The sequence below is a fragment of the Xenopus tropicalis genome, chromosome 5 (assembly GCF_000004195.4).
Source record: "Xenopus tropicalis strain Nigerian chromosome 5, UCB_Xtro_10.0, whole genome shotgun sequence".
NCBI classification, from domain to species: Eukaryota; Metazoa; Chordata; class Amphibia; order Anura; family Pipidae; genus Xenopus; species Xenopus tropicalis.
This window is the reverse complement of record NC_030681.2, coordinates 88,508,910-88,533,762: the sequence shown is the minus strand read 5'-3', so window position 1 is coordinate 88,533,762 and position 24,853 is coordinate 88,508,910. Positions and strand designations below refer to the sequence as shown.

General features: G+C 38.7%; 1 protein-coding gene across 7 annotated transcripts in view; it reads right to left on the bottom strand.

Annotated features, from left to right (window-relative positions):
• Positions 1-24,853, bottom strand: part of dop1a (DOP1 leucine zipper like protein A) — a 46,880-nt gene that overhangs the window by 10,067 nt on the left and 11,960 nt on the right. For 5 of the 7 annotated variants that reach the window (NM_001375275.1, XM_031901708.1, XM_031901712.1 and 2 more), the window contains 24 exon segments: positions 848-914; positions 1,404-1,508; positions 3,376-3,431; positions 3,707-3,841; positions 5,558-5,683; positions 6,471-6,653; positions 7,113-7,224; positions 7,305-9,273; positions 9,599-9,855; positions 10,131-10,231; positions 10,453-10,605; positions 10,905-11,179; positions 12,648-13,254; positions 14,122-14,355; positions 14,859-14,888; positions 15,484-15,595; positions 16,931-17,050; positions 19,759-19,879; positions 20,255-20,363; positions 21,213-21,322; positions 21,540-21,639; positions 22,569-22,667; positions 23,125-23,314; positions 24,343-24,513. In NM_001375275.1, coding sequence (NP_001362204.1) covers positions 848-914; positions 1,404-1,508; positions 3,376-3,431; positions 3,707-3,841; positions 5,558-5,683; positions 6,471-6,653; positions 7,113-7,224; positions 7,305-9,273; positions 9,599-9,855; positions 10,131-10,231; positions 10,453-10,605; positions 10,905-11,179; positions 12,648-13,254; positions 14,122-14,355; positions 14,859-14,888; positions 15,484-15,595; positions 16,931-17,050; positions 19,759-19,879; positions 20,255-20,363; positions 21,213-21,322; positions 21,540-21,639; positions 22,569-22,667; positions 23,125-23,314; positions 24,343-24,513 — 5,542 coding nt within the window. 7 annotated transcript variants of the gene reach the window in all.

Here is a 24,853-nt window from a genome sequence, read left to right as displayed (position 1 = left end):
TTTTAAACACTATAATGGTGGCCCACAGGGTACTTATGGTGCTTTTAAATAAAGGTGATGGCCTAGTATAGGTTTGTAGGAGGAGAGAAAGCAGGAAGATTAAAAATAAAGGATGAGGAGATTTCACTGAAAATGTGTACTCATTAACAGCAAATACGGTAGTCTGTGACATTTAGTTTAAATTAGCTACAAAGGGTCAAAAATGTAGATTTACGACTCTCTTCTTTTTTGTAACTTGCAAAGATATAATGCATGGTTATCTTGTATTTGTATCACTGTACCAGTGAATTCATTAAAGGAGAAAGAAAGGTAAAAACGAAGTGAACTGTATCAGAAAGGTCTATGTAAATACAGCCATAAGCACTCACAGAAACGCTGCACTGGGTTTTCTGTCAAAAGATTAGTTGTTGCCAGAGACACGCAGCTCTCTGCTTTCTGCTCTCTCCTGCTCCCCCCTCCCTCAAGAATACTAAGAACTCACTCCCCCCCAAGGAATGTGGATCTGAGCCAATCAGCAGGAAGCTGACTCATAGTCTAACTAACTGAGCATGTACACTTGGTCTGGGTCTCAGTGCAGGAGTGAGGCATTATGGGAACTTTCTTTACACAGCTCAGCATTTTTTCTTCCTGTTTGGCTTCTGATCATCTGAATGGGAGAAATATGAGGAGACTTAAGGGCACTGTTGAGACAACTGAAGGTATGCCTGCAGCATTAACTCTTTATTAGCCTTCCCTTCTCCTTTAATGCAAACATAGAAAATAAGTGGGTATTATCTAGTAATACTTTTATGAAGTCTTCTAGCTAACAAAGTGCTGCTTACAGTGCTCTACAATGACCTCACCCTACCTGTAAATCCCTCTGGTCTTTCTTGTTCTCCAGGGTTGGGTTTTTCATGATAAACTCGTTTAGAACACTAAAAAGAATAAGAAATTGTTATGTAACCAAAGCATGTTTATACTTGTACTATACGTGTTAAACTAAAAGCAAGAACATATTAGTATGCAAATACTAATATTGGTAGTAATATTGGTAATAATTGCTTAAGTTTATTTTAATCCCAGCAATTTACATTTACTGCTATTTCTGGTGGTATGTTAGTCACATTTATCCCTAAAGGAAGAACACAATTAGTTTTGACATGTGACATAGCCCTAAAAAAAGACGTGCACAGATTATTAATGGCAGGGCCTTCTGTAAGCAACAAGCAGTCACTAATTGACCACTGATTGGATGAAGAAAGGTATCATGTTAAATGAGCTTTTTAAAGAAATATATTTTGTTTTGTTTTGTTTGTATGTTGCTCTGTACTATATTTTGTACAGTTTCTGAACTACTTTCCTCTTTTCAGTTTTAAAAAATAAATGTTGCAATTTAAATTAGATGTAAGAATCTGTTACCATACCCAAGTATAAGAAACTGTCCTGGTGCTGGAATATTAAGCTGAATAGAATCCTTCAGAAGCACAAGAAAAGAAGCCCAACTATCGACAAGATTGGAGACTGGAATTCTAGAAAATAACCAACAGATGTAAATAATGATAATAGAAATTAACATATATATACATTAAAGGTAATCATCAGCTTGTTGCTGCATCTGCTATAGGATAATGCATGCCCAGTATACAAGTGATTTTTTTTCTTAATCAGTAAATGACTATGGTCCATAATTAGCTTTATTTATTTTGTAACTTCATATAACAGGGGACTCCATGATGTTAGAGACTCAGTACTTTAATTACAGGTAAGTAGTACACCCAATTGTGCGTATCAACTAGATAGCCAGTAAATCTTACACTATTTATTAAATTGCTGCAGCAGTGTGTTTATTTGTGCCTCAACTGTACCATTCAAGAGACATTAACAGAAATTCAGTTAAATGTTTTTATAATGTCTGCTCTGACTTGCGTTTCAAGCAGGCAGCATAGAACACTAGACTAAAACTTTGGCAGGGAATCCCCTGGCACAGCCGCCTACGAGATTTCTGTGATAATATAGAAAACAGACTTTACTGGCTTGTTTCTTTTATTCCTTTTTCATACCCTCTAGAGCAGTTCTGTCCAACTGGCGGCCCGCGGGCCGTGGCCCCCCACCTGTCTGGCTGCTTTGATGGCTTACTCTTGTGTAAACTTTAAATGGTATCAGTACTGAGATTAACTGCCCCCCCCCCCGCATGGTTCTCACTTCAGATTCAGGCTGTAATCCCCCTGTATTGTTTAAATATGTAATCCCTTGTGTTGTTCACACTTTTTAATCTCTGCATTGTTCACACCTCAGGCTCAGGCTGTAATCACCCCCATTGTTCCCCTGTTCACACCTCAGGAGCAGTAGAAACCCACAAATAATCCCTGCAAACTACAAAAAGAACATATACTGCGGTGGTACTTCAATTAAAAAGTTTTTTAATATATAGTTTTTTAATATACAGTGCAGACTGTAGGAGCAATGCCAGCATTGTGTCACTGTAGGCTGCCTGTGTGTGCCATACACACAGGCATCATAGGGCAAGCAGAGTATGGCACACACAGGCAGGGTAGGGCAGGCAGAGTATGGCACACACAGGCAGGGTAGGGCAGGCAGAGTATGGCACACACAGGCAGGGTAGGGCAGGCAGAGTATGGCACACACAGGCAGGGTAGGGAAGGCAGAGTATGGCACACACAGGCAGGGTAGGGAAGGCAGAGTATGGCAGGTTTTTGCTGTACTACAACCATTAATATGGCTATGGTCATGTGATAACGTGGGTGTGGTTTCAAGTAGGTGCGGTTTCAAAAAGGGGAGTGGTCAAAACTGGCTTCCATTATCGGCCCTCCACCACGTAGGTCGGAAACATTCCGGCCCTCGGTACAACAGAAGTTGGACAGCACTGCTCTAGAGGATTATATAAGGAAAGATACTGCTTTCCCAGTGCTTGTAACCATGTAACTACACTCTTTGTTTAAATATACCCCCCAATGTATATACAGTATATGTGATATAAGAAAACTTTTAAAAAAAAAAAAAAATCACAGGACTAATTACATCTTAGTTGGGATCAGGTACAAGGTACTGTTTTAACATACAGAGAAAAAGGAAATCATTTCTAAAAATTATAATCATTTGTTTAAAATGGAGTCTATAGGAGATGGCCTTTCTGTAATTCGGAACTTTCTGAATAACAGCTTTCCAGATAATGCATCCTATTCCTGTAGTTATACCAATTGGTTCTAATAGGCAGTTCGCCTTTCACCTTAGTGCCTATGAGTTCACACACACATTAATGCAGGCACATGCCAAATGCAAAAATCAGGTTCAACCCTTGCAATTTTCTAACCTATTTAGTTTTGTGTGACTTTTACACCTCCATTTATTACATCATTACAAATACATCTGGCTTACCTTTGAACATAGGCATAAAAGAACTGTAGCATGCAGACCTCAAGTGAGAGATGCTTCTAAAAGATTTAAAAGTAAAACAGATACATAAACTTCATAGTAAATGTTAAAGCATCTGTATAGCAGTAGAGTTAAATGTAAACTGAGTTGTATATACTAGGCTACAACTTTTTATAGACATGACTTTATCCTGACTCACTAAAGTTCTATGAAGTTTGTATACTCTCTTATAGTAAGGGCGAAGACATATGGAGCTACTTAGTAGCAGCTACTTTTCATGACTAGTAAATGCCATGTTACTGCAGCTTTTCTCAGTATTAGTACATTTAAATACCTTGTCTTTAGCAATGGCCGGTGGCTGCTTTAATACTTCTTTCACAGTCTGTATCACTGTTTCGGTCCTCATCACACTAATAGAGCGAACCAGTTCCACCAACAAAAGCTGCTCGTCACTAGCAGATGGTATAACCTGAATATAGAAACTGCAGTTAGATACTAAGCACATTCCTAAACAACCAAATCCATGTAAAATGATACATATACCACAAACAAGCAAAGGTAAGGCAACATACTCAACAAATGTAAAATGTGGCCAATGTGCACCAGACCCCCATGTGAAGCAGAAATCCATTTATATATACCAAAAACAGGGTAGGCACTCAAACCACATAGTTCACCAGAAAATGTATAAAAATAAAAATTATTTTAAAAATATTAATGCAACATTCTTACACATTCCATGCTCCAAATACAAGTATGGAATAATACATTTTTTACTTTTTTTTAATTGCTATCTTGCCGTGAGTGCTTTTGACTTTGTGGACATAAATATTTGTTGTGGTGACAGCACACACAAGAATTTGCACACAAAACCATCAAATAAAAAAATGGGGGACACATGATATGCGCTGTTAGTCCACCTATACCCAATGAGACTCTGATCCCCTCCCGAACTGTGATGCCCTGCGGAGGGCCACATTTACCCTGTATACCCCCTTTATCCCCCATGTGAGTGGTGCAATAGGCAATGTTACCCCAGATGTGCCTCCACCTTTATATAAGGTGGCTTTGGGCTTGGAGTAAAAATATTTTGTTGGGCATACACGGACATCTGGCCTCTGCAATGAGGACCGCAATGTCCTTGATCGCCTGAGAATCAGTTACTCCTAAAGTGCCATCACTACTGGTGACCCCTGACTAAACGGTGGATTGCCGATGCACGCGGGACCATCGCGTCCACTCACCGCTGGTGGGTTGCTTAGCAACCGGGGGAGCGCGTCGGAGGGCGCTCCTAATACAGATCGCTGCGGGGTTTTGCTACATGCACATTGTGGCTGTCCAGGCTCCCAAGTTGCTAATAAAGTAAGTGTGCGAGGGACAGGGGGGATCTATGACTATACCCTGTGGCTCCGCTCCATGCAGGGGACAGGTCTGCGCTGTCAGATCAGTCCGTGGAGTTCTGTATAATCGCCCATGTGTCTTGACTTGCCCATTCCTTCTATAGCAGTGGTTCTCAACCTGTGGGTCGGGACCCCTTTGGGGGTCGAATGACCCTTTCCCAGGGGTCGCCTAAGACCATCGGAGAACGCATATTTCCGATGGTCTTAGGAATAATTTTATAGTTGGGGGGTCACCACAACATAAGGAACTGTATTAAAGGGCCGCGGCATTAGGAAGGTTGAGAACCACTGTTCTATAGTCACTTAACCATTGGGATGACTGTTACTTTGTAACTTTTGTAATTTTTGTATTTATTTGCTTTATGCTTAACATGTTTCATTTCACTTTCACTGTATGTTGGGGTTGCCTAGCAACAACTTTGGCACCCTTTTGGGTTTAAAAAGCGTTTGTACTGCACTATGGTGTTGCTGTCCCTGAGGAAATGTCAGACTGAATAAAACCTCACTTCAACAATTCATTTGATGTCTCCTAGTGTGAAAATTCCTGTGAGTGCCGTCACTATTTCTTTGTGTATATATATATATTATATTATAATAGATGGCTTTCACCTATCTTTATATTTCAAATAAATGGTTTTGCAGGCATTTTATACTAGGTGCTGCTAGGCAGAATATATTGGATCTCTTTAAAAACCTACACAGTATTTAGTATAGATTTTGAAACCTGACTGCTGAAATGCATCTTCGATTGGTAGAACAGTGTTGAAGTAAAGGAATATTTTTACCTTTGTGCGAGTAGAATTTTTGTTCTGTCTTCTTTCATTCCAAACAAAAGCAATGGCAGCCATAAAATATACCCCATGATTCATAGAAATTGGACCCAACAGCTCCAGAATCTGCTGCCGTAAATTCTATAGTGAACACAAAAAAACTAATGCATGGTTTCACTTAATATACACAATAACATGGCATGAAAACACATGGTACTGGCTAAACAGATAAAGAAAATAACTACCACTGTTGTAAGAAATACAACTAATGTGTAATAAAAGATAATTACAGGCTAACCGCTTGCTGTAACAAGTTTTTTGGACAGTGGCACCACTCCATGAGGAAAATGTAAATTAAAAAGACCCTGTGTCCATCCTAATTCACATGTGTTCATTATGCTTGTAACTACTTTATCAAATATCTGAATATCTGCCTTGACTGGGACTTAAAATAGGCCCTGCAATTTCAAGTAAACAGGGGCCAACACAGCCACCAACTAGCCTATTAGTGACTGTCTATGGCATCTTACAGCAGCCCCTTTGGCATTTGCCAGAATCCACAGATTGCCAGTCCTGGAAGGAATTAATTTTAGTAGCTGGAAAAACTTTTGCAGGGGATTACCAAGGCCAGTTAATACAGGATTAAGAACAAAAACCTTTTAAGAGGGCTTTCTTTAAGTGGTCATTGGTGCTTACAATAATATAACAAACACTGGTTACAGAATAAAACTAGGATCAGAGGGCCCTGCTCACAAGCGCTTACACCCTAAAGTGCATTCCTCGTACACCATATCTATTTCCCTTCATTGCAATGATGCTCAGCAATTACACACTTACAAGATCTGCTTTCATAAATGAGAACAAAAACAGATCCACTATATCTATATTCTTTTTCACAGAGTGAAATATAGCCTATTGTCACTCTAACCTTTGTAGAGCCAAGATTGACTGTGGTAACAGTTGCAGAAGCAGCAGTGAAGTTTTTCTCTGAAGAGTCAGCTTGATGCAGTACGCTCCACAGCAAGGTAACTGAGGACATAATCAGATGAAGGATGGACAGCATTCCACTGCGAGCCTCAAGTAAATGCTTCTGATCCACACTCACCATAAGCTGTCAGGGCAATAAGAAAATTGAGGAAATCTAAATTAAACAGCTAATGTAGATCTTCAGAATGGTTTTATAAAACAGATCAGTTTGATAAAGCTGTTCACAATGGTTTGATAAAACTGCTGCTTGGTGGATTCCACCACTGGCCAGCATAATCTCTTCTACTACAAAACCTACTAAACTTGGTTTACAAATAAGTAGCAATTCATTTTCAACATATAAAGGAAAAGTTAGTTGGGGAAATATACAACCCAGTAGAAAGTTGGACTGGATGCAGCCTACAAATGAATTAACAGCTGTGTAATCCCTGTACCATATAATACTTGTTCCATTTGCCATGAAGGTTGGTGCTTACCATGCCCAAAATTTTCTATAAGGTTCGTCTTGCACTCAGCTAATAAAATGTGTTAGGTCCCTAGACAAAATCAAAATTATAAGAAAATTTAATTGTTCATATTTTACCTGGTGATACTGAGCAGATGGATCAAGCAAGCAATAGTGAATTATTGTTGTTATTCCTTCTAAGACAGTTAGAATCATGTCTGGAGGAATAAAGGATGCCATCCAAAGTGGCCTAAAACACAAAAGGAAATTAAATGAGTTTTCTTAAATAATCACAATAGTAATAAAAATAGTGGTATGAAAATGACATGCCTTGAGTCTGTTATTCCAGTTTCATACTTGTACTGCTGAATTAAGTTATCCAGATTTCTGCAAAGCTGTAAAGTCACTGAAACTACAACTTTTTGCAGAACCTTCCCCATATAAGGCAAGGTGGATGTCATAAGGCAAATCCACTGAGGGTGCATTTTGCACGTGTAATGCTGATGTAAAGCCCTGATCACAGCACAAAGGAACATCCCCTGGCATGTGATCGGTTGAGAGTGCAAGTACTGAAGTGAAGTCATTGGCTGCTGGGGATTAATGTTTTCCAAGTCAGTAATGACAAAATCAAAGCCTGCTTCGTTATCTTCTGGAACTGTCAGCACACGGTGCTCCAGAATGATCAGACTCTGAAGAACCTTTAAAAGCTGAGACTGCAATGTGCTGCCATTGTCAAACTCATCTTCTGAGAAATTAATTAGGCTGTCCTCAGAGAATCCCTCTTCTATTGCCATTATGTTCTTCTCAGCCATTCTTTCACTGTGCCACTTCTGAGCGCTAAAAATCGATGACAACAAGCAATGAAGTATTACTTTCTGAACCTTGCACTTTGATAACATATCAGATATGAAACTGGCGAAACCCTTTGCAGAGCTTTCTATAACTTTAGCAAGCTCTGTGAAAAGAAGAGTCAGAATTTCTATGCTCATCATTTGCATGTTGCGATTACCCATCAGATCTTGCTGCGTTACCTTTACGTGAGTAGGATAGTGGCTTCTCATAAAGTACAGACATAAAGATATAAGGATTTCTATATACATTGAACTGCGAAAATTGTGATTTGAGTCCAGTGGAATATTGCTATAAAAATCTTTTCCCATTACAGATATCCGATGGCGGGCCAAAAGATTTTGAAGCAATGACAATTGCGGGGTATAAGCATTGCTAACATTAGTGGTTGAAATAGCTTTTACAAAAACTGTGGGACTTGTCTTTAATATGGCTTTAATGGCAGTAAGTGCATATAATGTCCTTGAGGAGTCATAAAGCTGAAGGTAGAGCAGCACATGCTGATAAAGAGGATGGATGTTAAAATGTGGAGATTTACGTACTCCTGGAGATCCTACATCACTTTCAATTTCCGAAATTTCTCCTTCTCCACAGCTGTACCAGTTCTCTAAATCCAACCCATCACTAAAAAAAACATTTGCCTGTTTTAGCTTTTCATTCTGTGTTTTTTTCTTATCTTCATCTTTCCTCCTAGACATTTTTAACTTGGGCTTTGCACCCTGTTTGCTGACATCTTTAGCAGAACTGTCTTTTTCAGTAGCTTTTCCTATAAAATTGAACTGTATACTGCTGTGGCTTCTTTTTCTGCTTTGTGATTCCAAGTTAAGGTTAAACTCTGTGGGGTTTTGTTGGCCCATGATGCATGGAGAGGAAATATTTCTAGAAATAGCATTTGCTAGGCTTTCTATGCCAACTTCTGCAGACACAGATAAAAGTCTAGATGGGTCATTGGCTACCAGAACATCATCATTCAACTGAACTACTTCACCCTCATTGTCCCTAGCACTGGCAGTAGAGTTGGGCATATTTATGATATGCGGGGTGTCTTGCTGATTATCTTGTGAATAACTTGATTCAGCATCTTCACCAAGGTCTGTAAGAACTTTGTATATCAAGTCTAAAATAACTTGCTGAACAATTTCAGCAATAGGTTCTTCTGCTAAGGTTTGGCAGTTATCTTGAGCAGATATACTCTCTGCATCAACATCATAGTTGACACTTTCACCCACTGATGACTGAGAGCAACCAGAGTCAGAGCTTTGCAATATCTCAGTCTGTTGGTCTGGAAGGTCAAAATCACACACTCCCATTGGAATAGTTTCACTGCTGGTGCTCAAAAGGGAAAGCCTGTCACTGAGAGGGTTAACTGTAAGACTGAAGGTCTCCATATCATTAGTGGCTCCTCGTTTTGATGCCACTTGTCCTGTACTTTCCCGGGAGGTAGACAATGCTAAATAAAAAATAAAAAAAACAATAAGCATAGTCTAAAATATTATCATTATAAGCATGAACTTATACTGAAAGCAATATAAAACACACACAATGCACAACAATAGTTTTCCAATGTGGGTAATTAGGAGCCTACTTTCAAAAGTGTTTATACCACACCTGAAGCATAGACCTAAGTAGTCCTGTTTTATAATCTACTAAATTATCCATTAAAAGTTATTACATACATTCTGGTTTTGATTTATGGCTAAAACAGTACAACACACTCTGCTATACAACACCCTGCTATACACAAGTATGAACAGTTGGGGTGAAACTGCACATACCATCACTGCTGGTAAATATTCTAAGACAGTTGTTCCTGTTATCTTCAAGGTATCGAAGGGACTTGCTCCAATGCCGCTCTGCTTGCACCCTTTGCACAGATACCCGTTGTGTCTTCGGATGAAGAAGCAACAGCAGAAGAGGCTCAAGAACTCTTGCAATATCATGTCTCTGGAGCACTTGATTTAGCCAGGCTTGCGCAACAGATGACGTACAGCCATCCAAACTGTTTAGACTGTCAAGCATAATAAATAATGACCTAAAAAACAAAGCATATAAAATGATCAGATCTTAGACCTTTCTGGAAACTAGCAAACCCTTGGCTTTGTGTGTGAAAATGGGGTGAGCTGACTTAATACAGTTGCTGTAATTCGATTTAAACCAATGGAATATATCCATTTACCAAATTAAGTACACATGGAACTATGTGCATGTGTACGGAAAGTGTATTGGGTTCTAAATTGCTTGTCTATCAACAGCCACTGGGTTTTCGGTCTTTATAGTTATGTTTATTGTTGACAGTACATGACAGACCTGTCAAAAGTGCGTCCATAAGATGAGGTTTTGTTTATATGCAAGTCACGGGTCAGGTGCCAGAGAACTGCAAATCTTCCATGAGCTTCCATTCTTATTTTCTATAAAGATACAAAATAAATTAAAGAGAGTGGATAAAAGCGTACAAAAATTTACATTGCCAGTATAATACACTAAACAACATTTAATTCAATTATGTTTTATGCTGTACTCCCTTGTCTTTGAGATGCCTCATTCAAAATGTCCATTTGAAACATTTCAAAACAAATTATAACATTTTTATGATAAGGTTGCACACTAGGTGCACTTTTATTAGAAATACCTTGTCCTTGTGTGTTAACTGCTGGCTGATGACATCTTCACATATACTAGAAGAGGGTACTAAGCTGTGCAGCTGGTAGAAAAGTTCCACGCTTCTTTGATGGTGTTTGGGAGTCTGATCTCCTAACTGCTCCCACAGAGTTAAAGCCACGTGCTATATATGGTGGGTGAAACATACATTCATATAAAAGGGCTGTACAAGGATATTCAAAATTATATTTCAATTCCAATTTCAAAAGGAAATTTGTATGACAGTTAATAAACATGTCACTGCTTTATTCTTATGATTCTTATAATCTTGCAGAAAGTTTATAAACTACAAAGTAGCTTGGAAAGCACAGTTTCCATAAAAGTACATTAAAAAAAACTAGAAATCAAAGGCAAATCAGAAAGATTTTAGACAAATGAGCAGATAGCAGATGATAACACTGAAAAGTGTATGCCCATCCCTACCTTAAAAAAATCTGTTTTCTCTGCAATGTATCTTAAATTGCCTTCAGTAAGCGGTGGCCTGATAACAACAGACACTCGCCCTTGGTTAGGGCTTAAAGGTTGGGAAGGTTCCAGACTGCTGGAGTTCTCTCCTGCAACAACTGCCACTGACTGTGTAAGCCCCACCAGGTCCATGACAAGAGAGATGGCCACACTCTGAATGCTGAAGTCTTGTGCCATGTTACATGCGTTCATAAGTGTCTGGAGCCAGAGAGGAGGCTGGACCTGCTCACAATCTGTTTTTTTTACACACAAAGAAATTGGAAGGGTATTACGGGAACCAAAAACAAAAATATAACTTTTACATAGATGAGTAACAGAGTAAACTACATATCCCATTGGTCAGTTTTTGCTCTCACCTTTCTATGTTCAATCATATTGTACTAAGTACTATAAAATGAATATCAGATTTTTCACAAGAGAGCATAAAATAAATGCAAGAGCATTTGCAGCAACTTACTTATCAACACATCCTTGTAGCAATATTATTACCTATGGTTTCTGAAAGTAAGCAGTTATATATTACATATTATATATGGTAACCCCTGTCTGTTTGATCAATAAATGTACTGAAACATGTCACTTTCTAGTGTATGAAAAGGTTTACAGTGTGGTGTCTGGAAGAAAAAGGGATAAGGTCTACCCCTGGCCAGGATATGGTAGGTGTGTAATGGGATGCTGGGCCTGCAAACCATATAGGGCAGTTTTAGTAGAGAGTGTGAAGCTTTGTGTGTGGAGGACAGAATGGTGGGTCTTTGCTCTCTGCAAACATGACTATTAATCAGGCCATGTGGGTTAGTTTAAGAACAAAAGTATTGGCTGACTCTAGCAGGAAAGATGCATTATATAAGTGGCTCCTTTAAAATGTGTATAAAAAAAGTGTAACTTTTGAAATGTACAATAGCAATCGCTTAATTCTGTGAATCCCCACTACATGACTGGGTTCTATTTCCACGATAAAGGGCAACAAGCCTAAAATTTAGCTTTTTTTTGTGGAAAAAATGATTACAGATGAACAGTACTAAGTCCAGGTATGGGATCCCTTATCTGGAAACCAGATATCCAGAAAGTTCCAGATTATGGAAAGGCCATCTCCCATAGACTCCATTATAAGCAGATAATTCTAATTTTTAAAAATTATTTTCATTTTCTCTGTAATTAAAAAACAGTACCTTGTACTTGATCCCAACTAAGATATAATCAATCTTTATTGGAGGCAAAACAAGCCTATACAGTTTATTCAATATTTAAATGATTTTTAGTAGACTTAAAGGAGAAGGAAAGGCTAAGTCACTTGGGGGTGCCAAAATGCTAGGCTTTTCACTCTACTGCGCATGCGCGCGCAAGCGAATAGGAAGTAGGAAGCGCTCGCTGCTACCCCGGGCTGGTGCTGTTCTCTTCGTAGAGGGGCACCAGCCTGGGGTAAAAGGTAAGCGATCTAAGTCACTTGGGGGTGCCTAACATTTTGGCACCCCCAAGTGACTTAGCCTTTTCTTCTCCTTTAAGTTATGGAAATCCAAATTACAGAAAGATCCCTTATACATAAAACCCCAGGTCCCAAGAATTCTGAATAACAGGTCCCATACCTGTACTGAGCTTAACTTAATATGCTTTGCACTGTCCAACCACATATCTATGGCTTTTCTTAGTGATACAGAGCCTTTCATTTGCCTGAACCATCAGTCTCACAACAGAGTCTGTTACCTGTGTTAGCCATACTTGCATGAATCTCTGATGCTTGACTGCCTTCTGCAATGTAAACAGGGAAGCTTGAACATTCAAGAAATAGCTGGCATGCAGCAATAAAGGCAGGGCGGTATTCTTTTGGGGAAAGTGGCCTGTTAGTTTTCTTTTCTTTAGGATTCTCCTGCATTGGAGTTTGCCACTTAGTACTGTCTGCATAAGCTCCAGCGAAGTCACCGACATTTATAACTTCCATAGTAACAGGACTCTTGGGAATAATGTACAAGGTGAAAAGTCTTGTCAAAAACTGCTGGAAATACTCTAAGCAACCCTGCATGGCAGTCTTTTGTGTGGGTTTAATGCTGCGAGCTGCTATCCTCTGAGGGCTTAAACACAGGGGCAGAATAAGTGTCTCCTCAGACCCAATAGTAGATACAGTTTCAGCCTCTGATGAAGTACTACCTAAGGGCAGACCAGCTGCACCTTGGCCCTCATTGTCAATGTCATCAGCTCTGTCAGCTTGGTACTGCACAAACTCAGTAAAGCCACTTTCTGACGACCGACTGCTCGGCGGGTTCTCTCCATCTTCAAACACATCACCTGTGTTTTCTGAGGTAACAGGGGACAGCTTTGAAAGAAACGTGAAAGAAAAGAATTGTGAGAATAAACAAAGTGAGCAAACAATATAGCAATAGGGATTTTTTCAGTGCCTCAGAGCTACCCAATGCTAACCACTTAAATTAAGCCAAATATCACTAGGAAAAAAAATAACCGCCCCTTTATGAGTGTTGAGATAATTAAAAAAGAGTTTAGGCACTGTTGCAATCACTGTTTGTATTTTGTTTGAAAGTATAGTTAACAACCCAAGTGTTTATGATAATAAAACAAATGGCCATTACAATATAAGTTAAATTTCTGCTTCTCCGTTTTAAATTTTATTGACCATAACAATGTATATACTACAGTGTGTGACAGGGATCTCTCCCTGCTATTAATGTACAGTACACAAGATCTTCTGCAAAAGAACCTCAGTCTAGTTTTCTTTGCTGTTTAAAAGATAACCCGCAATCATTTTTAAGGTCCATTTTGTTGAATTTCAATAACCATTAAAGCAAGTACAGGGAAAAACAGTACCACAGCACCAGGCCATACACATAAACGCCTATATTTTGCAAAGTGGAAAGATGTTGCAGTACTTATTTTTAGGGACATTTTAACCTAATATATTTTCAGTATGGCTAGGAGATTAGGGCCCCTAGGGCCAGAGTTCTTACATCTACTTCCAACAATAACAGGGAACAAATTTTGCAAAACTATTCCTGAATTCCCCTTCTTCATATTAGGGGTAGGGTCCTTTAAATCAATCTAAACCAGGAACCATTTAAGTGTAGAGAATAGCCCCTTCAGCCATTTTTAATTAGTGCTGTTTATGGATCAGAACACAAGAGTATATTCAACATACATCAAACCCCAATTAAAAAAAATATATAATTACCTTTCTTTCATCTTTCTCTTTGCAGTAGCTGTTTTGTCCACCTGGAAAATGTACAGAACCATCCACCCCAGGAGATAAAAGAGGAGGCTGAACCTTGCTGAGGATTTTGGAACAAAGCCTCAGTGAGTCTTCGAGTTCTTTCAGGTCCAGAGCTTGAAGATGGCTTGTCAGTGCTGAAATCATCCTCAGGAGAAGCTGAGGCAGGTGCTCGGTCTGTATTTCTATGTATGCCTCCTATACAAAGGTAGCAGTATTTATGGTTTAATGGTTACTGAAAACACCACTGAGTACATGTTAAGTTGACTAACCCTCGAGTGCAATGAATTGCTGAACATAGGGTTCTTTATTTTTGTTTATCAGTGTTTATAACTGTTGAAATGATTTCTTCAGAAGACTGTATATTATGTACCCAACAGAACTCAGGTTTGTGATTTAAAAGTAGAGGTGAAAAAAAATTCCATGCAGTTCCTTAATATGGTGAAGTGTAAAAAAGAACTAGTTAAAGATGAAATTAAAGATACCGGCTTCTATGTTAGACAGCAGAGAATAGTGGAGTCCATTAAGATCTGCTTTCTTACATGTGCTTGGTTATAATGTGGAGTGAAATGCCAACACATTTATTATACAGGACAAACAAACAAGTGTGACACTTGTTATCTATAAACAAATTTTCAATAAAGAAAAAGGATTTGATGGGACAAAACCAACTGGGGAATAATAAGACGTTCATACAGTACCTGACAAATCACTCTCATACTTCTAGTCGGCTTCAGAAAAGGGAGGCAATAGATATAAGAAACAGAAAGGCAAATGGGAACAGATCAAGCAGATATTTTAGTACACAGAGGAAGAAGAAGGAAAAAACGTGAATGTATCAATCCATGGTATGGGCAATAAGATTATTTTTATGGTGGATCTATAATCAATCCTATATAAGAGCTGAAGTAAATTTAATAGACACTCATTAACATTTCTTTTGTTGAGAGTTATATGTTTATAACAGCTTTAGGGATGGTGTCTGCTTTTATTGTCATAATTTTATGTTTGATCAAAATGTACATAGCAACACTGACATTATTTGAGGACGTTGTCTCAGTCAGAAATTATGAAATACTGAAGGTTAAGTGTTTTGGCATTCGGAGGATAAAATCAAACCAGATTAGTTCATTACTAGCAGGACACAAAACACAACACTAAAATAACTGTCACAGCAATAATTTCTTCCGCACAAGTAATAGGCTAGCAATTTACTACTTCCTACTAGAAGGCCAATGTGAATGTAGGTTTTTACACATATTTAAAATAAACAACAATGATGCATGTTTAGTTTATGTTCAGTGATATACGTAGTAAGGCTCTTACCAAGGACACTATATCCAACAAGAAGTCCACCAACAAGCAAAAATTGATAAGTGGTAACTCAGGCTTGCTACTGTCACCACCTGGGGTCTGTATCCTGGAGTGCAAAGTCCTCCTAAGATTCAGTAAATATGAAAACAAAACAGAAGTCTGTTAAACAGCTAATCACAATACAATAAAGCTCTTGTTTGCTTAATTCTGTAATGGAAGCCAGTAAAACATTAAAATAAACAGAAAAAGTAACTTCTCCCTACATCAGGGGTCCCCAACCATTCTTACCTGTGAGACACATGCAAATGTAAAAAGATTTGGAGAGCAACCCAAGCATCACTAAAGTTAATGTAGGTGCCAAATAAGGGCTTAGATTGGCTATTAGGTAGCCTCTATGCACACTATCAGCTTACAGGTGGTTTTATTTGGTAGAAAATCTTATTGTTAGTCAACCAAAACTTGCCACCAAGTTATGAATTTAAAAAGAACTACCTGGTTTGGGGGCAGTGAGAGCAACATCCCCAACCAGTGGCTCGAGAGCAATGTCTTGCTCTTGAGCCACTGGTTGGGCATCACTGCCCTACATCTACCCTCTTGCACATCAGATAAAATAAAAATACAAATAATATTTAAAAAAAAAAAAAAAAAAAAAAATACAAAACCTTGTTTGGACTAGCCCACAGGTTCAAGAGGCTGTGGTAGAGGTGAAAGCTCTAAACCCTAAAAGCCTTTAAAAAATAATTTCACTCTTAAATGGTTTTAGAAGGAATACAGTACCTTTAACCAGCTATAGTATTGCTGTCATAGACCAGCCCCACCCAAGGTGGAAGACCTAAAAGCACTGGTTTCCTCTGGAAGCAGACTGGCTGAAACCAGAAAATGGCTTCCTGTGTAGGTTTACATTAAAGGAACAGTAACACCAAAAAATTCAAGTGTATTAAAGAGATTCCAATATAATGTACTGCTGCCCTGCACTGGTACAACTGGTATGTTTGCCTCAGAAACACTACTATGGTTTTTATAAAGAATGCAGCTGTGTAGCCATGGGGGCAGCCATTCAAAGGAGAAAAGGCACAGGCACTTAGCAGATAACAGATAAAACACTATTGTATCCTACAGAGCTTATCCGTTATCTGCTATGTAACCTGTGCCTTTTCTCCTTTTTTCCAGCTTGAATGGCTGCCCCCGCAACTTATTATATATAAACTATAGTAGAGTTACTGTAGCAAACACACAACTTTTACCAGTGCAAGGCAACAGTACATTATATTTAATTTACTTTAAAACTCTTTAATTTTTTGGTGTTACTGTTCCTTTAAGACCCTGCTTTATAGAAGCCACAAACAAAAAACATAACAGCACAATGGTTGTTGCTATCTAGGCAACTTTCCTAGATAGATCTAAATGTTCACAGGCCCAATAAACAAAAATAGATACAAAATAAAAGGACTATACTGACCTGCAGCATTCTTCAAACCAACGAGCGATGTAATCCCACATGTAATAAGGTTCAAATGAGTTAAACAAGAGGTTTGCTGTTTTTATCAACTCGGCAGTCCTCTTGTTTTCCCTTAGTTTACTTTAAAAAAAATATAAAGAAGCAACTGTAATTTCCAACATTAATTTATAGCCCTTTCACTTTATAGAAAACATACAACAGAACATAAAGGAGACTGGTTTTTGCCAACGTACCATGAGATTAAAACTGCATATATTAAGCATATATTTTGTAAGCTGCTGTATGGCCTGGTTTGAGGGCTTTCATACTGGAATGTTGTGGGAACTGATATACTACAGATTTTTAAATGCATGTGCAAAAGCAGCTTATAAATGTAGTATGGAACAACTGCACCATTTTTTTTTTTTTTTTTAACCATAGAGTTTAATGAGAGGTAGATTACAGACAAAGTTTTCAATCAGGACATCAAAAGAGAAATCCTATAAAACAAAGCAGATAGTTATTGGTGATTATTGGTGATTCTCATTATATTATTACATACCCTGTGCATCTGTGTTTCACTATTTTTGTGCTTTAATGATGCTAACTTTAACCACTAAATTAATTCAAACAAAAAACTGGTCATTGCCTCCACTTATTTGTTAAAACTTCGAAGGTGAGGGGATGGAAAGAATTTAGATCTGTGAGGGGGGCAGTTCAGCCCTTGTTTTTTATTTGAGATATTAGGATGTGCTATAGTTGGGGTGGTGTTAAACTTCCATATTGTGTTTGTCTAGCCATGGGGACCAGATTTTCCAGTAATCTGTATGTGGGCATTGCTCGGCTAACTTGGTTTTCCCAGAACTTTGTGGATGGGGCTGAATATGCTTTCCATTCCATTGTTATAGATTTTCGAGCATATGCAAGCAGGATAGAGATGAGAGCTCTTTCAGCAATTGTTGAGGCTAGATCGGTGATTTGGTTTTGTAGAATTCCAGAGGGAGTTACCGTACTAGGGGTACTGATTAAATAGGATATGTAGACTGCCACCGCTGTCCAGAATCTTTCTATTTTGTTACATGTCCAAACCATGTGAATGAATTCTGCTTGGGATTGTTGGCAGCGGGGGCATTCATCTACTTGGAAAGGAGACATCTTTGCTAGTACTTTGGGTGTGATGTATGCCCTATGTAAAAAATTATATTATAGTGGCCTCTAGGGACAGATTAGTACCTGTTGAAAGACTGATTCAAGCGTTTCCTTCCATTGCTGTTTGTTCATGTCAGGTATATCTATTTGACATTTATTGTAAAGTTTGTTTAATTGGGTATCCTTAGCCAGTAGCAGAAGGGCATAGGAGTGTGAGAGGGCCTTGGCACATGTGTAGTTATGTGCTTGCTCTTCTATTCGAGAGGGGAAGTTTTCTACAGTTGTTCCTTGGAATTGAGAGTGTCTCAGTTGTAGATATCAGAAAAGCATCCTATTTGGTAAATTAAATTTGGATTTTAGGGCCTGGAAGTCCAGCAGTTTCCCTTCCTTGAATATATCTTTATATATGTATTTAATTTTGAATTTAGCCCATATTCCAGGCCCATACTACTTCTTTCATAAGTCGGGTTGCTTTTTTGGTGTAAGAGCAGCCTCTGTATAGGAGGTTCCACCAAGTTATTCTTAAACTTAAATACGGAGAATTGCATCCATGTGCCATGGTTGGTTTGTCCCATACCAAGGTACAACGCTGTGCACCAGTTTATTAAAGGAGAAGGAAAGGCTAGTAAAGAGTTAATCTCAAGCTGCAGGCATACCTTCAGTTGTCTCAATAGTGCCCTTAAGTCTCCATATATTTCACCTGTTTAGAAGATCAGAAGCCAAACAGGAAAAAAAAACGCTGAGCAGTGTAGAGAAGATTCCCATAATGCATCGCTCCTTCCCAGACTTGGCGACTTGTTACTGTAGGCGGCGCATGCGCACACAGCAGGAGCGTCTGGTTGCCATGGTGACGGAGCCGCAGGAGAGCGAGGAGCGGTAAGTGGTGGGGGGGGGGGGGGTTGGTGCTGCTGGGATTCCTGCTATTTAACCCCTGCTCTTTAACCCCTTCCTGTGCCACTTGTATTGCTAAGACACGCCTGTGGTAGGAGATTTTAATCCAAGCCTTCTGCTAAATTCAGTGACATGCACACAGACGGCAGGTGCGGGGATCAGAAGGGGGGGGGGGAGAGCCGGGGGGGGGGGCAGATTCAGGAATCGGGGGGGGGGGGGGGTTGGTGAGCCGGCAGCTGATGTGATCGGAGTGGGGTGGGTTGTGTGAGGCGGCAGGCAGCTGCTGAGGCGATCGGATGGGGGGGTTGGTTGAGCAGCTGATGCGATCGGAGCGGGGGGTAAGGCGGCAGGCAGCTGCAGAGGCGATCGGAAGGGATGGGGGGGTGGGGTTGGTGAACGGCAGCTGATTCGATCGGAGGAGGGTGCTGGTTTGTGAGCCGGCTGGCTTGTGCTTTTCAGCCCATACAGACATGCTGGACAAGATGGCGGCGCCGTTCACTGAAACAAGTATGTAGTTTCTAGTATTTGTATCTCTGTAAATCTTTCATTAGGTAAGCCAGAAATATAGCGTTTTTACACAGCAATAGTAGTATTATTTAATAGTGTGCTTAATAGATTTTGACTTTCCTTGTCCTTTAAGGGAGAGAGGCTTCCAAGGTGTGCCTGTGTGTATTGTTACCTGGAAATCTCTAACATGCATTCACTAAAGCCAAGAAAACACATGTTTTCTTCAGTTTGTACTCCCCCTCTCCAAATGACTAAATGGTATAAATCACAAAAATCAACTTCTGTCTGCCCCGAGTACTCACCTACTTAACTGCACTGGGTCCTTGCTAAAGGGTGTCTGAGCCTGAAGATCAAGTTCTGCTTTGCACTGTGTGTACAAGGTCCTGAACACTTCTATTAGTACATCTTCCAAGATTGCTGGCCCTAAACATAAACACAGATACTTGACTTTTGGGTATGCCAACTGTATATCAGGTTTTCAATAGATAAAAATTAAAAATAGATTCTAGAAAAAGGAGCTAACTTATAAGCATCCACTCCCAATGGCTATATACCATAAAAAAAGTCAGTATCACGATAAGAATGTTACTATTATAACCAATGCCTCAATGCCTAATGACTTAACAACATAAAGCCATGACTTCCGTGTTTCCTATACAAACCGTATTAGACCAATCAAATCATTCACACTGGTTATATAAGGTATGGAAAATCTGTGATTAAGGGGAAAGAACCCCCAAAACTTTGTTAGCTGGAGTAACCTATTGCCCAGCAGCTTAAATACTAAAAAGCATTCACCTAGCTCAGGCTTGTCCAATAGACTTATGAGAATTCGGAATGGCTTTAAGTCTTGCACAGGGGCGCTCTCTCTGCTCATTTCTTTTCCTTGTAATATTCCTACCATAGCCTACAACAAGAACAAAAAGAAATAATTACTACAGTATTTATTAAAGTTAGCAGCAGCTATAAATCATAGGAGCTCCTAGAAATTCAGAGAATCAACAGCATAAAGTAAAGCTTGGTAATTTTTTTTACAAATAAAAAGTAGGTTTATTGGCTCCTTATAAAACTAGCCATATTGTGTGTGAATGTTGGAATTTAAATTGCATGTGTCACTGAAGTAGGGACTGCTTTTTAATGGTGTTTTATTTCTCTAACACACTGCAGAATATGTTGGAACCATATAAAGAAAAATTATAATAATGAAACAGTATAGATATATTTTGCAGCAGTAATATATAACTGTCAATACTGAAGGTGGTACAAATACATGCTTACTTTGAAGATGCATGTGTCCCACACATAAATGCTTTTTCTCTGTTTGGGAATTATTATCTTTATATACTCTTAAAAAATGAAAATCCCCTTAAAATATTCCTTTAACACCTTTACTGGTCTGGGAACATTTATAGCATGAATGTTTCTTAATCACATTTGTAGAGGAACATATATTAATGTGCAAAGTAAATGGAAAAAAAAGATGCGTTTCCTGGTGTAATACATTCACATAAATGTATTAAGTGATAAAATCGCACTTTCAAGTTTGTAGTGACAAACTCACTCATCAAAATTCAGTGCAGCAGTTCCAATGTCAGGGGGAGGCATAAGTAACCAATCTCTGAGGAAGTGCTCACCAAATGCGTCAAATAACATTCGCACTAGTCCATTGTTTTTTATATTGGTGGTAAACAGAAGTTCCCTGTTTGCCTTTCTTGACACAGGTATAAAAACCCAGCAGAAGTGGCACAGTACCAACCTGTACTAGGAGCTCCTTGGAGAATGTATTAAAATAGTGAGTGGCATGTTCCTCGGGATTGCTTTGCCTTGAGCTTCTTGGTCCTACAGCAGTACCATTGTTATCAAACCCTTTGAGTAAAATAACAAGGTGATAAAATCAGGTGTATATCTTCCAATTTTTAACTCAAAATAAAAAAGGCAATGGGTTCTAATAACTCACCAGATTTGGAGTGCCCATAATGAAAGCAAGAAAAACACCAGTTTTAGCAAGAACGCTGTTATTTACTAAAGAATTACAAAAAATAGAATTTACACAAAAAAAATCAGAAAATTATTATCAACATACCAAGGAGCCAAGCATAAAGTCTCCGATTCAAAGACATGTCTCTACGTAATACCACACGCAGTGCAGCTGACAAGATACGGATCATGTCAGGACGGGTTGCCTACAGGTTAAGAAAAAAAAATGTTAACACTATCAAAAGGGACTGCTTTACCTAAACAGTGCTGTAATAATAAATGTTCATTAAAATACCTTCTAATGTGTTGAGCTTTACCAAAAATGTCTTAACTGTTCACAATAAATTATAGCATTGCCTAAGAAACTCTCCTGATACTGCGAGTTTTCAAGACAAGTTGGAGTACGTGGAATTTGACTCCTTAACACACATCTATGTACTACATTTGTGGACTCTTTTGTCACATTATTGTAATGTTAAGTACTCAAAAAAGCGCATGGGGGGGATATTTCCGGAAGGAAGAGAAACATTACTTAAATATTAGTGGAAGGGAAAGGTAAGCATTTAGACCTGGAATATAATATAATACAATAATATAATATAATACCTTGGAAGGGAAAAGTAAGCATTAGCCATTTAGACCAGGAATATAATTTACTGGACCAATATGAACCTCCTCCTCCTATATATATGGTTTCATCTTGCCTGTTACTTGCTACCTCGCATTTTTCTTTCATTATCAAAAATACATTGGTATGCATTTCTGGGAGATAACTACCCATGTAGGCTATTCACAATACATTACATTGACAATGGGAAACAACTTAAGTGGGTAGTGGAGCTTTTATTGAAAATAACCATGTAATGTATTTTAATACAGCAACCGTAAGGTAATTTGCTTTTTATGGGGTACAAGAGACAAAGCAGAATCTAAGACTCTATGCTTCAGTAATGTTTCAAAGTTCAAGAGCTGGAATAAAATAAAATAATGTTACAATAGTGGGCCTCATCCAGCCCATAGGCCCCTAGTTGGACAGCGCTGCTCTAGATTACTATACTTAGGACACTGAGATTATATGAACAAAGGAGCTAAAGCAGCGAAGAAAATGTTATTAGAAAAAGTCTACAGCTGATACCTGGCTCATATGGAAAGGAAAGCAGAAGAGGATAAGGTCTAGCGTACTCCTTTGAACAAGCACACTGGAGTCCTGTACAGATGTGCTCACAGCTTCTACCTGAAATCCAAAAAGTAAATATTTTCATTTACATAAACTAAATATGAACGTACTTAACAACTGAAACTCCTAAATATGTATTTATATATTTGAGATGCATGTCTCAATAGAATTGTTTATGTAAAATAATAGATCAGTGTATAAGCCATTAAGCTGTAAAATACAAGCATTTAGCATAAAGCAAGAGTCCATGAATATTACTGGATTACTGGAGATTGTGGCAAACTCTATAATCAAAAACAAGCAAAGAAGAAAGATTGCAACAAACAGATAAAAAGTAATTATATGTAAAGCAAAAATGAGGAGAGTTTGCTTGTAGTCAAATTTTCTGTTTGCTCTACTGAACATTTATACTGTTGTTCTTTCAGTTAAAGGGACAATTTTACCTCATGGAAAATCAAATTCAGTTAAGCAAATTTGGAATTTTCCTTTGCCAAAAGAAGTCAAGAAGGGTTACCATTAATTCAATATCACTGCCAATGATATAAAGCTGATCTTCCATAGAAAGCTTTCTGTTAAGGTGTGAGAGCACATAGGTGATGCCAGGTAATCTCACTGCAGGACTGGTGAGAAGACTTCCCCACAATGCACCGTAGAATGCAGATTGTTCCACAGCAGAAGCCACCTTCTCTAACAAGGTGTTAGTCCTATTATGAACACAAGGGAAAAATATTAAGTGCCATGTGTTAATATAAGATGGTCTGGACTGGGATTTTAGATAGGCCTTGGCATTTTAAGAACACAAATGGTACAAATTGCCACCCACCAGCCCACTTAAAGGGTACCTGTCACCCTAAGACATAACTCCAGATTATTTTCTATATTGTTAGTTAAGCAAAATAAACTTTACTTACGCTATATAAATAATATAAACCTTGTTTCCTTCCGTCTTGGAATTACTCAATCACAGCAAGCAGGCAGGTGCCATTTTGTGGACAGTTATGAAGGCAAGCTGTGTATCATGCCAAAATCTTGTTTATGTGCCAGAATGGGGGACCAGATGCCCACTGGCTACACAATTAGATGATGAGGGAGGGGAAAAGTGAGCAGTGCAGTGACATCTAGGTAGTGCTGAACGGAAAGCTAAAGTTATTGTCTGCCCTGCCTCTATGCTTAAGGCATAGAGGCGGGGCAGGCAATATATGATTGACAGCTGGGGTTTTTAAATGCTTTTATAATGGGCATGGATGTGTTAATATAAAAATGAATTTGGGTTTCATGTTTAATTTGAAAAGATCTTTTATTATACAGCTTTTTATGTCTGGGTGACAGGTCCACTTTAATAGTGACTGTCTATGGCAGTGATCCCCAACCAGTGGCTCGGGAGCAACATGTTGCTCCCCAACCCCTTGGATGTTGCTCTCAGTGCCCCCAAATCAGGGAGTTATTTATGAATTCCTGACTTGGGGGCAAGTTTTGGTTGAATAAAAACAAGGTTTTCTACCAAATAAAGCCCCTGTAAGCTGATAGGGTGCATAGAGGCTGCCTAATAGCCAATCACAGCCATTATTTGGCTCCTCCATGAGCTTTTATTGTGTTGCTTGTATTGCTCCCCAAGTCTTTTTACATTTGACTGTGGCTCACGAGTAAGAAAGGTTGGGGACCCCTGGTCTATGGCATCTTACATACAGATACAACCAGAACTTGCAGAAATAGACTACAGAGATGTACCCACCTATCATAATATTCAGAACCTTCCTCTAGTCCTGGAAGGATTCCAGTGAGCAGTCCTTGCAGCCCTGGTTTCAAGGTTTTGCCAAGAGGAAGGTAGTACATTTCATACAGACTAAGTAATACTGGTTTCACAGACATAGCAGCATTTGTCAGTAGAGGAAAGAGACCAGAGCTGAGAATGAACAGAAAAACATTAATGTATAATACTACTGGCAAGTAAAATATCCCACTGAGCCACAAAAAATTGAATACTACCAGGTTATTCATAAATAGACTTTTTTATTGAAAAGTTTTTGGTTTAACTAGAAAAAAAATATAAGATCCTGTTCTACTAAGGTTGGTCAGTGTATCAAGAAGTGTGGGAGAGGAAAACTGACATCCCTCTGAAAGAAAAAAAATGAATTAAAGGAAAACTATACCCCTAGAATGAATACTTGAATGAATCTCTTCAAACTGGAATATATATATCAATAACTATAGGACCCTTTCTGACACAAAAATCAAAGCGTGGA